General features: G+C 40.0%; 1 protein-coding gene across 1 annotated transcript in view; it reads right to left on the reverse strand.

The window, feature by feature from the left end:
- ESR2 (estrogen receptor 2) overlaps positions 1 to 17,548 on the reverse strand; it is a 32,778-nt gene extending 15,230 nt beyond the window's left edge. Inside the window, exons 1-3 of the mRNA XM_009486263.2 lie at positions 17,115 to 17,548; positions 9,931 to 10,106; positions 7,054 to 7,170 (exon numbers count right to left, since the gene is read on the reverse strand). Coding sequence (XP_009484538.1) covers positions 7,054 to 7,170; positions 9,931 to 10,106; positions 17,115 to 17,548 — 727 coding nt within the window. The remainder of the gene's footprint in view (positions 1 to 7,053; positions 7,171 to 9,930; positions 10,107 to 17,114) is intronic.
- Between the last annotated feature and the right edge of the window lie 269 nt (positions 17,549 to 17,817).

The following is a 17,817-nucleotide window of genomic DNA, read 5'->3' on the forward strand; positions in this document are numbered from 1 at the left end:
TTTCTACAGACACTTGGATGATGTAGTGAACTCTGTGCTAAGCCTCATTTTGGACTAATGCGCAAAGGTCAAGAGGAAAACCTTAAAGTGCTTTGTCAGCTTCAGAAAAACATTAGAATGGCACAGTGGGCTGCAGACTGTTCTGAAGTCATGTCACGCACAGAAAGTATGTAAATATTTTCCATCAGGGAAGACAAAGAGGAAAGGTCGACAGTGAGCTAAGCAACTGGAACAAAAGTACAACTGGAGACACAAGAGGAAATGGCTAGGTATCAGGGTCGTCTACCTACAGAGATCTCCATGGCTCTGATTTCCATATGAATGTGGGTGTAGAAACCATAACCACCAGGAGAGAACTGAACTAAAGCAAGAAGCAACACCTCACATAATTTCCACTCTTTAGAAAGCTGAAACACATTGAATGTGGGCATCTTGAAGGACAGAACAAGAAAAATAGCACAGAGGGACTAAAAGCCATAGGGAGATGCAGCACAGAGGAGACATTTTCTTGGACTATCAAAAAACACCAACTGCTCCACAACATGTTGTGACAGGACAAGGAGTAATGGTTTGAAACTAAAGAAGAATAGATTTAGACTAGACATAAGGAAGAAATTTTTTACAATGAGGGTGGTGAAGCACTGACACAGGTTGCCCAGAGAGGTAGCAGAGGCCCCATCCCTAGAAATATTCCAGGTCAGGCTGGACGGGGCTCTGAGCACCCTGGTCTGGTTAAAGATGTCCCTGCTCGCTGCAGGGGGGGTGGGTGAGATGATCTCTAAAGGCCCCTTCCAGCCCAAAGCATTCTATGATTCTATGACATGCATAGTTTTTATTCTCCAGTACCTGGTGGAGCTGTGAAGCCCCCAAAAAGAAGACAGACAAATAGCTGTCTTTTAATTAACCACATGGAAAAGTTGTTCAGTTAGGGACCATATATCTAAAATGACAAAGTCAGAAAAACTACTGGTTTAAGAGGAAGTTGGGGAGAGGAGGAGGTGCCTGATGACACAATGAGGAAGAAATTCCAGCAGCTTGGACACACCTGCCAGAAGCAACATGTGGTCAAGCAAGCGCTTGCAACCAGCTCATTGACCCTAGTTCAGTTCCTGGCTCTGAAGTGAACCGAGCGCACTCTTGTGGGACCCCACATCCTCTGATCAGCTGTCCTCAGCTCTGTTACACTGTCACCCAGACCCCTCTGTGGCACAGAAAATATCAGGCCTTTGGTGTCAAGACCTGAGTTATCCTTTCAAATTTTTAAATAACATTTTCTAGCCTATCCAAAATATAAACACACAGGTAAGTGACCAGGTACTTTAATGAAGATCAGTAAAATTTTTAAAAAATTTTAAAAAACAGTGGTCTAGCATCCTAATTGATATAATCTTGTACAATTTTCATCTGTGCAGCTGCACTCCATGCTCCATGTTAAAATAATTCCGTCAGATTGTGATACATATTGACAGTATTAAAAAGTCTCAATACTTGTGGAGGGTTCTTACTGGGAAATAGCAAGACCCTTTAAGTTCCTTTAGGTTATTTAACTAAATCAAGTTTTATATATAACCAGTACTTATTTTTTAAAAAAAATGCTCCTTTTAAAACATAAAAACAGTTTCTATAATCACATCTCCAGAGCAGAAAGCCAAACTAAGAGTGTTATGACATTTCTGCATAAAAAACTTCTTACTAAAAAAAAATATAGCTGGTAATGAAAAAAAGTGTGTGTGGGGGGGAAACCCAACCAAACCAGATTCTGAATTATCGTTTGTATTTTTTAACCACCGTGTATTCCCAAAGAAGGCAAAAGCTGATTCACTGAGCAGTGTGCATAAAACACAGATTGTCAGTAATTACAAGAGATACCATTTATTTCCACATCAAAATTTATTCTGCTTGTGTTAAAAAAAAAAAAAAAGAGTGCATTGTAAGAATACACATCTAAGAAAACAAGATTTAAGCTTGCTAGTCAATTGACACATCAGAAAGTGGCAGCCTTTCCAATTAAAACAACTTTTCAACAATGTAATGGAACTTCTGTGCTTTTTATTCAAATCCAAAGCTTAGGCAGGATGGAGAAATTTTCCCAGTACGTCTATTAGTATCCAACAGGCATGTATAAATGCTTATGAACGTATATTCTATAAATAATTATAGATCAGCTTAATGTTTGGCTTAACTAGACACAGAGATTTGGATCAATCTGTATAAAGGCACAGCAGTAAAATACGGCTTCCCAGAACAGGGACTTTACCACAGACACCCTAACTATACTTAATAGCTAATATTAATTCATATAAAGGTAATTCAGACAATTGGAGAAGTGCACAAGATGATCAAATCCCTCATTCTTCCTACAGCACTCTCCTTACTTTCAGCTATTCTTTGCGCAAGAAAATAGCTGTATTCAGCTGAGAATGCTGGACCAAGGGCAAGACCTCGAGCTACAGCACCATAGACCACATGGGTAAGTGATCACAAGCATATAAGAAATAAGACACATTGGAAAAAAAAGTCATTAAAAGGAGCCTGTTGTTCATTCACCCATGAACAAGCCACAACAAGCATTACTGGCAGTGAAACACACTATTTTTAAAGCAACTCTTGCTTCATGAATTCTTGCAAAATCGCAGATGCCTCTGCTGTCTGATATGGTGGGCAGCTATATGGCATTTTGCTCTGAATATTGATTTTGGTCCCTGGCAAATGCTTATGTAGCTAACTGGTTCAGCAGCAACTGTAGGTTCTACCACTGAGTATATTATAATCCGGTTTTGTAAGTGTTTGAGCTTAAAATTCACTCAAGTATACATCAGTAAATCATTATCACTCCAGTCCCCTTTGAAAGCGAATGCAAATGTTCGGGTCGTACACCTGCATTCACAGAGCAGACCTACTGACAGAGAAGCTGCTGTCTGCCATATACACACGAGAGCACGAGCTGAAATTACAGTAATTTCTATAATAGCCAAAATACAATTAATACATCTGATGTCCATCTGATGCCATGAAAGATTTCTTTCCCCCACTAACTTTCCGTGTGAAAAGCAATTTACATTATTCCAAAGCGCTACCTAGAAACTGCACGCAGCAGCCGAGCACAGGAGAAAATGAGAGCCAAACCCTGAACCATCCCAGCCCAGAGAGGTCTGCTTTCCTTTCTGCAAACTTGTGGAATGACACCAGTATTCCAGGGCAGTTTCTATCCATCACTTTTTAGTATGGCCCCCTCAGCCTCCTCATTTGGGGCATGGAGGGGCAGCGAGCAGCTTTATCTTTGGAACATTTTTGACACGTTGAGAACTGGCATATAGGGAAAAAGATAGAGGAGCCGGGTGGGGAAATAAAAGCTAAGTCTAGTCCAACAGGGAAACTGAAAACTCCTTATGGAAGTAGGTCTACTTGAGCCTCAGGAAGCAAGAAAGGGAAGCGTGAGCATAGCTGCTCCCAGAGTGTCTATAGCGAAGTGATGAAGCAACTCCTCTCCTCTTTACTGCCTTTGGCAAACAGCCCAGTCCATTTCAGCCTCCCCAGGTAAACACCAGAAAGCTCCGAGAGAAGATCAATTTTAGCCCTATCTGTTTCACTCGAGTTTGCTGGGCAGAGTTTACTGCAGTATTTCTGTTTTCCTTGTTCCTGGTGACAGTGCTTTACAATTATTTTTCTGCCATCAGTAGTAGTCCTAGTGCCAAAATTCAGCGGTAGCTTTCTTGATTGAAAACAGTAGGCAACACAGACTTCCGACAGAGAAATTTGCAGATGCAGTGTCTAAGACCCTCACTGTGCTTTTGGCAATGATGGTATATTTTGTAAGAAAATCCATTATTACCTTAATACAAAGCCCCCCCAAGCTAGCCTCCACTGAAATACCTGTGGCTTGCTGGGTTGATTTCTCCACGTTTATGAATGCGATGACATCCAAGGGAATGTCAGACCAGGAAACTCCAAAGCAACACCTTCCTACAGCCTCCTACTGTTTTCAAGATGGCATGTACTGCCTAATCACGTTTGCACGCAGAAACGTATGCTATATATACAGGCATACATATATATGTGTATTTTTCCTCAAGGTGTCTATTGATAGTATGCAAAATGAGGATTTAAGGATTTGATGTAAACAGTGCAGAGCTTTCATAAACTACAAAGTGGTAATTGAAGTTCTTTTCTCACTTCTGCTGCACAAGTCGTTTCCACTGAGCAAAAATGCACTTACAAACCATTCTATCCTGTCCAGGGTTTTAGCAGATGTGAACCAATGCATTCACTAAGTAACCTGGGAAAGAACCAGAGATGGGGAAAAGTCTTCATTAAAAAGAGAAAAAAATGTGAAAGATAATCACTCTGGTCTGCAGGAAATGGCATTTACACTTCATGGAAGAAATACAGTCTTAAAAGCTGTCTGGTTTAAATGTCTGTCACCATGTGTCCATGCATCAGCTTTACTCACAGGTGCCACTTAACTCATCAGGCAACTCAGACAATTCTGAGTGTTTTTTATATTCCTTTTTCTGAAATTAAATTGTTAAGACTCTCAAATTAAATTCTCAAGAGTCTCAAATTTCAGTGCTGCTATTTAAAAACCTAATTTTTTAAAAATACAGTTCCTGTTATTTTCCTGTTCCACTTTCAAAGTGTCATTTTTGGGCTGGCACAGTCATTAATGTCCTATAAAACTTCATTATTGTAGAGAAATATGTTTATGAATATGTGACAAGATTAAAAGGAACACAGGCTAAGACATAAGTATATATTACTTTTTATTACTTGTAATACCATAGTGCCTCTGAGGTCTAATCACAAACCAGGACTTCCTGGACAATTAGAATAAAAGGATTAATTTAAAGAAAGCGTTGTGGAGGACCACCTTATAATACCATAGTGGAATCAATCTCTACAAAAAGTCTCCAATTCCAGAACTGGGGCTTGATAGAAACCCCTGTTGGAAAAACTTTGAGTAAAATCCTCAGTCGTAAAGATGATCAAAAGGCAGCGACACCATTCAGAAAGTAAGGTTTCAAAAGGAGTCTCGTGTGCAGGGGTAAGGCTTTCCTTTCTGGAGGCCAGACAGCAAAGGTGGCTAAGACCATATTAACGAAAAACACCAATAGAGTTGGAGATGCGTCATCGGTGCAGAAGAAGATAGGTGCTTCATATAGAAGGAACTAGCTGACTTGAGCAACAGAAACTAAATGTACTTCAGGAGTACAAAAATAATACAAGGCACAATTGAAATTGTAGCTCTAAGCTGGGACTTATCAGCTAGAAATGAACAGGGAGGCTGCAGTCATAACAGATCATAGAACGATTATGAACTGCCAGCGTGATGCAACCTTGAAAAAGGCGAATAGGATCCTGGGTTGTAGGCAGAGAAAAGCTCCCACGGAAACAGATATGTATTAATGCTACTACAGCGAGGAGAGTTCGCAGGGATACTGTCCATGATTCTGGTCATCCCAGTGCAAAAAGGATTATTTCAGCCTGGAGCAGATTGAGGGACAAGGTACCCCGACACCTTCCAGATTCTGTCTGCCTTCCTATTTTGCAAGAGGAGGAGATTTCTTCATTTATTTAGCCTAATAAAACAAAGCTTGTGAGGGGATACGATATAGTCCGGAAATACATGCCAACCATTAACAATAAAGAGAAGAGGAGCCTCTAAGCTACAAGACAATGTTGCCACAAGAACAAATGGGCATTAATTGTCCAGCAATAAATGCAGGCTGGAATTCTAACAAATGTTCCTAATGAAAGAAATAATATTCTGCAAACAGCCTTCAGATCAAAGCAGTGGGAGGATGAAAACACTGCCTAGCTTTGAAATAGAAATAGGTATCTACATTAAATGGGATGAAATGAGATGCACGCCTGCAAATCACAGAGGACCAAGCACAGTGACCTTCTCCTTTCCACTCTGGTGTTCCTATGTGATGTTTTCCCAGCCTGTTTCTACCGTGTGCATTGGGGAATCTATAAGAAACAACAACAAACCTTGACTGTGAAAGTACATTAGATATTGAAACATCTTTTAAGTTATTTTCTTCTTAAAAATAACCTTTAAAATATCATCTATAAATGTACAACTACAGTGAAGTCACATCACTGTAAGTACAAGATAGGAATAAGAGAAAAAGTTGGATAATTCTGAGTGGTGCGGTGCAAACAGTGGTTGTTCACTACTTTTGGTGGAATAGCTGGAGGGCATCATATGAAAACAGCCTGTTCAGAAAAAGAACAGCCCACCCACTGCCTTCCCCTCACTGCCCCACCAAAGTCCCACAAAAAGCCTGGCAACCAGAGAGCTGGATCTGTACATGACCGGTGGGCAAGCTGCTATGGGATGTTGTAGACACTAAGACTTTACAGGATTAAAGAGAGGGCCAACAAAAAAGTTGCCATTCTATTAATATATGAAGACCTATTAAATAGAAGAGACCTCTTGTAGACCAGAAGTGCCCAACTGCTAATTTTTGGAAGCTGAGAGCTGTTGGCAGTACTTCCACGTAGGTGCTAGTCTCACTCTTACACTCCTCCCGAGGCATTCACTCTTGCCACTGTTGGAGGCAGGATACTGGGTTAATTAACTACTGCTTTGATGGGCACTGCTGTTCTTGCATTACATTCAACCAGCAGAGCCCAGTACAGACTCATTTATCCCATATTAGATGGGATTTCAGTTTGGTTTGAGGTTCAGGCAGCAGCAGGTCTTGGCTACCCATTCTGCAGAACACAGCATGCAAGTAAACTGCCTTTACAGAGCTCTGCAGAGGTACTATGGTTTTCACGTGCTTAACCTACACCTTACTCCTTCCCACAGGTTTTCTTCTGAAAATTAAAAGTCGCCTCCTGCTTTAAGAACTGGTACATTCCTTCCTATAAAACCAGCTTAAACTTTGCTCTAATTGCCTGTTGTGCCTTTTCAGGATTCTAAGAAAAAATAAAAGCAAAAAAAAAAAAAAAGCAAAAAAAACCCCCTATACAGAATTGACTGAAGGAGGGAAAAAAAAAAAGCCAGCAAAACCCAAGCAAACAACACAGACATGCAAAACTCACCACATTTCATCATTCCCACTTCATAACATTTCCGTAGCCGGCATGCCTGGCAGCTTTTGCGCCTGTTTTTGTCTATTGTGCATTGATTGGTAGCTGGGCAGATGTAATCGTTATGTCCTGCAGCAGAGTAAGAAGAGAAAATTTAACATCTCCAGCAGTCTCCACTCATTTCCCAAATCAGGACCTTCTTGATTTTAAGCATCTCAGCTTTTTCATATGCATACACCTAAGCTCCACTAATTTAACTGATGCAAAAATGCGTATTTATCCTATACTGAAAACATCAATCTGTGGCCTCAAAAAGTAACCAGACAACATAGCCTGGCTTTTACTGATGGCTGTTAGATAACCAAGCACCTTCTAATACCAACTAATTTTTGAAAATGGGACATGTGCTCTTGGGAAATTTGCTCCCAGCCTCCAACTTCTTACTGTATATTGGGACTCTACAGATGGCAGATAGTAGATTATTTTTTCCTCAGCAGAGCTGAAAACAGCAGTGCACATAGCTTCAGTCCTGCAAAGATTTAAGTAAACTACAGCTCTATTTACTGAACTCTCTGACGTGATGAGTTCCAGGAATGAAGAAGCCTTTGGAGGATTGACCCTGGACCAAAGTTAATAAAAAAAAGCACCTCAAGAAAGAAAACTAGTATAAATGAATGCATACTGTGTAGTATAAAGAAAAGCACAAGCAGAAGGTATAACTTTCACATATTGTGGACAAGTGTTTCTCTTATTTACATCAGTTTCCACTACATCCTCTTCTGCTGTCTTCTCCTTCTCTCCCACCTCACCTCGCCCCCACCCAAACCCCTTCACGTTATTGTATTTCATTAATCAATAATCTGGTCCAAAGGTTTATTACTGTAAACTGGACTTGAGTATGCTTTTGGTGTAAATACAGTCAAATTGTCTCCTGGATATACTGCCAAATACTGGAAATTTCTCTTGCAGTAGTTACCAAAGAATGCAAAAAATATTCACTCATTTACATTTCTTAATGTCTTTTCTCTCAGGTTGTTTAAGTTATTTTTTCAAACTTTAAGAATAGATCAGGCAAAGATACAGCTACTAGAGTTTTTTTTACTTGATGCAAGTCCAAAAGTTCATGTCCCCAAGAGTAATTATTTAACTGAACCATTGTGACTATTTCCTTGCAAAATTAAAATAATTTTAACCTTGAATTTTTGAACTGACAATTTTAAAAAGAAGAGATCAGGTTACAGTCTGTCCCATTTCCTACTGCCAGATATGACTGAAAAACAAATTACTGTTTATCACTCTTCACACAACATGGGGGGAAAGGAGGAGGAAGCTCTCTGTTGCACTATAACCCAAGCACACAGGAGCATAAAGTTGTTTAAAACTCCTGTGGCCTTGGGATAATTTAGCTTGCAGGCAGATGTTCAGAAATGTGGGATGAATACACTACGCTACAAACTTGGACAAGCAGAGGAGACCACACACAGTTGCTCAGTCATACCATCTAATTTTAATTAGACATTAGCCCAACATTTTGGTCTCTGGTAGGCCCAGAAGTTTTTTATTTTTATAAGCAATATCCTTCATAACAACAGTTGCAACTGAGTGCTTGATAGTGTTTTATGCCAAGAACTTACTTTCATTTATTTGAATTGCGAACAAACGTTACCTGACAGGGTACATTAAGGTGTACAAAAGGCCACAATGGGTAACTTGTTCACAGCCAAAGCACATGTGAGTAACGCAGAGCAGGCAAATAATTTTCCTGACAGAAAAATGCTTTGAGGTCAAATTCAGTCTCAATTTGTGTCAAAGTGGAGACAAAGTTCTCTTCAATTATTTTAGAAATCAAAAGAACTTGCACCAGTTTATAGAAATTGTTATTCACCCATGCAGAACTTGCACAATAAATTGAAAAGGCAAACAAGTTTTGAATTAAATTTGATTCTAATGGTGACACCAACTTTGATCCAAAAGAAAATACCTCAAGATTGCTAAAGGCTTTGTGTGCAGAAGAGGAAGGGAACATGACAGGCCGAAAAATGACAGGATTTTCTGTGTTAGTATCGGCACATAGTGTCCAATATCAATCCAATTAAGTTTCCACCAAGAGGCCCCAGATGAGGCCAAAGAGCATGATAACTAGAGCCAAGGTTAAAGAAATTAAGTGGTCCAAAGGTGCAATATGGTGCATAAGCCGCTGCCCATAGGCTGTAATAACAAACATGGAGACCTACTTGTACTTCATACTGCAGCCACTCAGCAAATTTGAACTAAATACCAAATATTTAAGAATTTAAACACTGAAGTGGAAATCTTAGATAGAGAGGTCTGGCAGAGTAAGAAATACTGCAATGTAGGCTCTGGGGGGTAGAGGACTGAGAAATAACAATAATCAGGTTTTTACCTAATACTTGCAACACATATTTTTATATCCTACATACTGCGTAGATATTATATGCTATGACTCAACAGCTGCAGGCAATATACTCTTGTCAAGAATAGTTCCTGGCAAGCAAAGTCTCCAGGCAATTATCTATTCTAGCTGTGTCTGTTATAACAAATTCCCAGTTACTATGTCTACTTTGGGACACAAACTGCAATGAGATTCACAGGTCTGCGGTGCCACCCCACCAAGGCCTTTGCTGCAGAGCCTTCCCGTGCTATGTACTCCAGCTCTTCTCTAAAGAAATCAATTGTTCACTTTGTAATGTTTCCAGATCTGGATAACGTGAGAGCCAAAAGATAGTCAAATCCTGTGTTGCTCTACTTTCAGCATGCTGCACCATACACCAGGATTTTAGATCAACTCATTACTAGATCAACCGCTGCAGCCCCTCATCATATGAAACAACTTATTTCAGCAAAGTTATCAAAAGCTGATTCTCCTACCTTGAATACTTCTTTTAAAGAATGCTTTGCAGCCTTCACATGACCAGACCCCATAGTGGTATCCTGAAGCATAGTCACTGCAGACTGCACAGAAGTGGGCATCCCTTTTTGAGCCAGGATTATTTGCAATTGGGCTTGTACAGTCATTGCCATTAGTTTTTCTTTTTAACGTTTCTCTGATAGAAAAGAAAAACATCTGTTATAACCAAGGAAAAAATTAATCTACATTGCAGAGTTTCATTATTTTCCATTGTCTTCTATTCTCTCTCTGTAGAGTCTTCTTATTACTGAACACGGGACAGTGTGAAACACCGTTAAGCCTTTTTCTGATAAGGTTATTTAAAGCCTATAGTCTGATCCCAGAGCTTTCAATGCTGACAGGCTATAACATTTTAAAATACTCAAAGGCATAAAACTGGACTGCTGATGTGTCATTCACAGGAATTCTGGGAAAATTAGATGGAATGCTGATGGGTCTTGAAGAATTCTTGGAAATGTACAAGTCCAGGAATTTGTGAACCAAGTGGACTTTGCCTTTGGGAAGCTTCATATAGAGAATGTGAACTCAGACAGCTTGGACTGACATGATAAACACTACCACGGACAGAGCTGCAGTTGCTTTGTACTGTTAGCAAGGCAAAATTCTAGATGGAGCGATACACATCTAGTCTCAAGTATTTCATCCTTTAAATGAGCCCTTATTCATTCAATGAGATGCTGGAGACATATCTTGAAATGTGAATCTCAGCCTACAAGATCAACTCACAACGTTAGACAAAGCTTTCTGTTCAAGGTGATGACCCACATTGATCAACTTAATGCTAAATAAAAGGAAGTCTGAATACAAGAAGAATGGAGAAACACAATTAATAAAATACTTTCATACATAAAAAAATTATTGCTGCATATAAATTAATAAGGTATATGCATTCCTGAAGTGCTGCAACTTACTGGAACTATTCTTAGTGACTGGATCAAAATTAGAACAGGATAAAAACATGAAATAACAGCCAATTCCTGACTCTAAGAACCTGTAAACAAACAGCAAGAGGAAAGGAACTTAGATTAGCAGTAAAGTGTTTTTTAGGTATAGGAGGCACATCCATTGTGTACTTTTTCTCTGGACCTCATTTTCTTGGTGGTTTTAGCATGCCTTACCTTCATGGTCAATACAATTTCTAGATAGAGAGAAAATAGTGTCATGTGCAAACTCTCAGCAGCAGTTTGACAAAAGGAAAGCTTATAGGTATAAACTTATAGGTATATAATAAGCACAGACGCAGAAGTGAGAAATTGCAGAATTTTCCTCCATCTTCCAGCAGAATTAGGGAGGAGAGGAAATACCAGTTGGGATAAGGCAGCAGGCAGCATGGTTCATGACTTCTAAAGAACAAGGGTACGTTGCCAGGGCAGAAGAAACCTGTTCACCAAGAGGAAGTTTAAACAGAACGGTAGACACATGCTGAAAGTGCTGTCAAAGAGGCTTTAACCAACATATTAAAAGTAGACTTTGTGCTGGTTTCATGACAGGAGGTAAGGACAAACACACCCACATGCCAACTAAAAATCATCATGTTTATAAGTATTTGAGGAGAACCTGCTCCAATTTCCTAGTAGAAAATTTGGAAAGGAAAAAAGGTGGTTCTTTGAGCAAATTCCAAAATAGAAAACTTGAGGGGATTTTTGTACAATTACATTACTGCAAGCTTTTAAAAAAATGTTCATTCATTCAGATGTTGCAGGGCATAAGCGTGTTTGGATGTTTAACAAGCCCAGTCTTTGATTACACACACACGTTAATGGATCGCTGAATCACTAAGTTGTTTCCCGTTCTGCCGTGGTGGGAAGAGCAGTGTGGGGGAATTCTCCCTTCGAATAAAGGGACTGAACCGCACACGCCTAATATGCTGCTAATGCAAGGAAGAAAAAGCATTGCTATTCCTTCCTCTTTCCCTGTATTTGGAAGAAAAAGTAATTCGGCATTTCACATTAGTAGAAGAAGTATATTTTTAAGCTCTACTTGGGAATCATGATCTAATTGTCAGAGTCAGAAGAGAATCAAAATCAGCTAGAGAGCATCTCAGTGTCTGATTGATATGCTGTAGAGAGCGATGTTTACTGCCCTCGTTAAAGCACCGAGATGTTATGGATGAAAATAAAGAAAAAGCACACACTGTAACATCTCACTGAGGAGTGTTGGTTTTTACCTTCCAGTCATGAAAAGCGTTTTAAAAAGCACTTTTTCTTTCCCTGCTTAAAAGTTTAACCAGAGTCGCCCTGCACACATACGAGCTGCGTGACTTCCACAGACTGTGGCAAACAGCTTGCACACAGAGCAACAATCTGGAACAAATTCCTCCTGCAGGCCGAACAGGCATCAAATCTGCTCATCTGCAATAGCTGCAGCAGCGCCGCAGGAGGTTCAAACCCAATCGCTTTGTTACTGTTGTTTTTAAGGACAACTAGGAAATAGCCCGGAGCTTTAAGGTACACGTTCCTTACGCCGAGAACCTCGCCATCGGACAGCGCATCCACCCAAACAGCAAACCGGAGTGGGTAGCCCCACACGTGGTTAGAGACCACTTCCCCGCGCCCTGGGGACTGGTGCACTCCAGCACGCTCAGCAGATGCGCGAGCTGCCGGGTGCTCCAGAAGAACTGGCGGCAGCTGGCTGCATGCCCACAAAGCTCCCGCGCCGAAGGATGCGGGAAAGTGGGGGGGATGTACCCTGGCTGCTACTGAGGAACCACCGGGACAAAGATTTATTGCTTAACACCCCCTGATACTCCTCTCTATTTTATGATCATGGTTTCTATATAGGGATATTATGTTTCCATAAAAAGAATTAAGATTTTTTTGAAAGTAACAAGTCAGTCATTTCCTACCAGTCATCAACAGTGACGAGATGATTACCTGAAAGTAGAAGGAATTAGCAAGACCATTTGGGTTATTCAGTATCTATCCTGTCTCCTAATTACCTCTAGTTTTGCCACAGGGAGTTTCTGATGCATACGCCACACCTGGAAAACTTGAACCTAAATTCAACTTTTTATTAAAAATGAAGAAGGGTGGCAAGGATTTGACCTAGAAAGTAGCAAGATTTGCTGCTCATGGCATTTGTTGTCTGTCAGGTTTTTTTAAAGCTTAAACTATTGTACATTATAAAAAGAGAGAGAGAAAAAAAACCACTGAGAAAATAATAAAAAAAAAATCCATTAAGTCAAAAATTAATAGTCCAGATTTTATAATTTCTTATAACTCTTCCCTGCCTCCCACAGGCCACTGGCTCATTCAGTGCCTGGAGATAATTCAATCCCATACAAGCCTAAGCTGTAGGATGAAGAATGTTCTGCCTTTCTCTGCCAGAATGTGTGCAAGATGATGGGCAAAAAAATCACCTAAAGAATACTTTTCAATCTTTCTCTTCCTCATTTTCCAGAGACTCCCTCCACTATAACTTCTGGAATTCTTAATACCACACAACAGTCAATATTCATATCTCCAAAGCACAGGTTCTGCTACGCTCCAAACACTGATTAATGTGCGAAAAGCATGTCATAGATATCTCGAAATTAAGGAACATATTTTTGCTTAATCTCTGTAACTTTTCCATCATAAAATAGAAATGCCAACCCATCACCTCAAAGAGACTTCAAGATGCTTTTAAGTGCTCTGCAGAATGAGCACAATAAAAAAAGCAGAGAAGAATAATGGAAATAATTACGGCTTTAGAGCAGAGTTTAAGCAATGTATAAATATGATATTAGTGCACATTGAACAAAACAAAGTTACTAAATAATTTCTAATTAAGCAAGTATTGCTAGCCTGCGTACCCAAAACCTTTACTTACACGGTCTACCTGCAATTGGTCAGAAGCACAAGGAAAATAATAGAGAAGAATAACATATTAAGTTCCAGAAACATCATTCTGGCAACCTCGTTAAGGTTTCCTAATACTTTTTAGAAAGTAATATATTTGTTCATTTTGAAAAGAAACCTTTGGTTTCTTTAATTAAAATTCTTTTATTTAAGGGATGAGGACAGAAATCAATTTCACACTACTTTTAAAAATAATATAATTACACTGTCACGTTTATTTTCTCTTCATGTAATTTTAACATAAATTGAGTTATCCTGTACCAACAAAATTTATGAGACCGTTTCTATTTTCTTCACTAGGTTCAGGACCTATAATGCAAATAAATATAACAGCATCTTTATCACCAAAATATTGCCATTTTGTAGGAAAAAATGGCACTCTAAAAATTGAAATCTATTTTTACATGGCATACAGTCATTTTTGTTGAACTATTGGTGCAAAGTAACCCTACACTGCATAACATTTGCATTTAACAAAGTTAAATAAATTTCTTCTGTATTCCTATAATGAACCCATTTGTGAGGAAAGGGAATGCCGAGAATTCAGGTTCCTTATTTTAAGCTGATCTGCAAGGAGATCCACATTACACAGCGATCAGCTTTAGCAAAGTGGACCACATTAGTTTAGCTAATGTTAACGGAAATTTACACCCAGGGAAAATAAAATCCTCTCACAGTGAGACTCTTGCTTTATTTTGAAAGGTAAAATAAACTGTGTGACAGGCCTGCACATGTAGCAATGCTTTTTTACTCATGTTTCAAACAAAATCCCTTTCCTCAAACTACGATGCTGTTTAAAATTGCTTACACTTACAGCATTAGTCTCTCCCTGCCCCCAGAGCTATTCCTTTAAGTTTCAATCCCAAGAACTCTTCCTTCAAGGTATAATCTACGAATCTGTAGTGTCACAGTCATTGTTCCCATGGCAATAAATATAATGTTCATGACATTAATTTAAGACCTCACCAAAGGATAAAGCAAAAGGAAACACAGGGCTTTTTTTGCTTTACAGTCTTATTTCAGGACAGATATCCACAATAAGGGAATCACAGCTCTTGCTTTTTGTGTTTCCGTGTCAAATTATTTTTTTTTTCTTTTTCAGAACTCCTATACACAAAGTGGAGGTTACAATGCATCATACTGAGACAAATGAACCACTGAGAAGCTCCACCTACCAAGAAACACGGTAGTTACTTGCTGCTGAACAATAAAGATCATCCGTAAATTTAGACTCCAGATTTCATTTCTCCTCTTTAAGTTGGCTACAAGAGCAGCTACAAGAGCAATAGTCTGTATGAATCGATACAAATGGCAGAAGACTTATTTACTTAAACGCCCGTGTGGCAGGTTTGGCTTCTCTCTATATAGAGAGCATGCTGCAGAGCATCAGATGGGGTGCTCTTGCCCTTGGGTTATTCCAGCTGCTGTCCCATCGTCTGGACAGCGTCAAACACTAACATACACCAGCTTTGCCAGGGCCGTCAATGTTCCGAAACATTAACCAAAGTGGGAAGAGTTTGGATGTTAGCCCTATTCGCATTAGACCTGCTTGGGGAATTCTTCTATATATGTGGTACCCAAAGGGCCTCTCCCAATCCACACACCTACACTGAAGTAGATTTGCACTCCAGAACTGCCTGCTGCTCTCTGCTGACTCCAAATAGAGACTGGTCAGATGGCCGGGCTGAAGTTCTCCACAGCCTACAAGTCTGAAGCAGACGTAGATCTCAACCCGTAGCCCTGCGCAGTCAACATAAGGCCCGCCCATTGCAGAAGGAACGTGGGTAGTCTCAAAAATAGCACAAATCCTTTATTAACAATCGAACTAAAATTGTTGCCAGGACACACTATTTTTCATACTGACAATGACTGCTGAAGTTAAATAAGGAGCCCTATGGATAAACATGCAGCTGCTAAAACAGGAACGGCACCTGCAACACCCTGTGCTTTTACCCATCCAACAGCTGTTGTGCCCATGAATGAAGTAATTTCATCAGCTGATGACCTACACGCCGCTTATGGTTTGTAATATGAGTAAATGTGCAGAATGGAAGCATGTTTTTGCAAATACAGTTTCTTTACAGCTGAAAATTTAGCCCATGAATCTGCTGTTCACAATGCCTTCAGAAAGTCAGCTGAGAACAGCAACAAGAAACAAAGTCAGACTTTTCAGCACCCTTTTGAACGTGATGCATGCTGCTGTTTGACTGTTAATACTTGTGCTGGTTTGGGCTGGGATAGGGCTAATTTTCTTCATAGTAGTATGGAGCTATATTATGGATCTGTGCTGAAAGCAGCGTTGATAGCACAGGGATGTTTTCGTTACTGCTGAGCAGTGCTCACACAGGGTCAAGGCCTTTTCTGCTCCTCACCCCACGCCAGCAGCGAGCGGCTGGGGTGCACAAGGAGTTGGGAGGGGACCCAGCCGGGACAGCTGACCCCCCCTGACCCAAGGGGTGTCCCACACCGTATGGCGCCATGCTCAGCACATAGAGCTGGGGGAAGAAGAAGGAAGGGGGGGACGTTGGGAGTGATGGCGTTTGTCTGCCCAGGTCACCGTTACGCGTGATGGAGCCCTGCTTTCCTGGAGATGGCTGAGCACCTGCCTGCCCGTGGGAAGCAGTGAATGAATTCCTTGTTTTGCTTTGCTTGCGTGCGTGGCTTTTGCTTTACCTATTAAACTCTCTTTATCTCAACCCATGAGTTTTCTCACTTCTACCCTTCCGATTCTCTCCCCCATCCCACTGGGGGGGAGTGCGCGAGCGGCTCTGTGGCGCTTAGTTGCCAGCTGGAGTTAAGCCGCGACAATACTAAAACCAAAAAACAAAGAAAACATTTCCCTTGAATTCTAAGTTCATGAAAAGACTTCACAAGTATTAGATGCAGTTAAAAGAAATCCAGATAAAATGGAACTTAAACAATGTCGTATGAAAAGGAAAAAAGAATGAACCTTTACTTCTTTCACTCAAAGGACTTGATTTTTATTACACAAAGTAGTACCGAGCAGTCTTGAACTTTTGTTTATACACAGTAAACAGTTTCCACATTGAAGGCATTTGCAATGCTTTGTGTCGGTGTGTAGTTCTCTAAGGAGCTATTGAAAAAGAAATCCTATCTCAGAAGTTACATTTAAAAACACACAAACCCCAGGACTGATTTGGTGTTTGGTGGAGGTTTTTTGGTCTTGTCTTGTTTTTCAGAGAGACCGACACATAGAAGTCAAATGGAAAAAGAAAAGACTTAAAAGAACTAAAGAAACTGTAAATAATTTTCAGCAAAGTTTTAAAGAAATGAGTAGTACTGACCTGGTCACAGGTAGCACTGGCTCCATCGGTCTTGCTTCGCACCACGGGCTCTTGGGCTGCTCTGCATACAGAAGCGACGAATGGCAGTGCAATGTCAGAGGGGAGAGATGGCCAGGAGCAGACCATAACACATTGGGGCTCGACGTTTGCCTCACAGATGCACCCTCTGAATCACCAAAATTGCTCGTAATGTTGTAATTCATCATAGCAGGACTGCAGAAAGCCATTGCAGAATATTCATGTCTGTTTTCCATGTAAGATGAGGGAATATAGACTGGACTGTGTTCTGCTGTCAACGTGGACTGATTACAGCTGTAGGGAACTGGAGAGACGATACCAGCGGTTGAGTTTTTAATTTCTGTTTTATTGCATCCAATATCCTGAAGTGGCAGCAACTGAGAAAAGTCCTTGTGAGAAGATGCACACAGGGACATTTTGAAGCAAGACTGAAGATTGTTGTTTAAATATTCATCCTAAGACGGTAAGGTATAAAAAAATTTGAATTAAAAAGTAAGAAAGTTCAGTATTAAGTCTTCTAGAAAAGAAAAAATGAATCAGTAAAACAGAAAATATAAAAATATCCTGTTAAAAGAGATTACGTACCAAATGCACTTAAACAGCCAATGTATAAATTTACTACCTTTAAGAAAAAGAAAGCTTTCTAAAACTTCCTTAAAAATAAAGGCTAAGACACATGTTGAGT

This window comes from Pelecanus crispus, chromosome 6, assembly GCF_030463565.1.
Source record: "Pelecanus crispus isolate bPelCri1 chromosome 6, bPelCri1.pri, whole genome shotgun sequence".
Taxonomy (NCBI): Eukaryota; Metazoa; Chordata; class Aves; order Pelecaniformes; family Pelecanidae; genus Pelecanus; species Pelecanus crispus.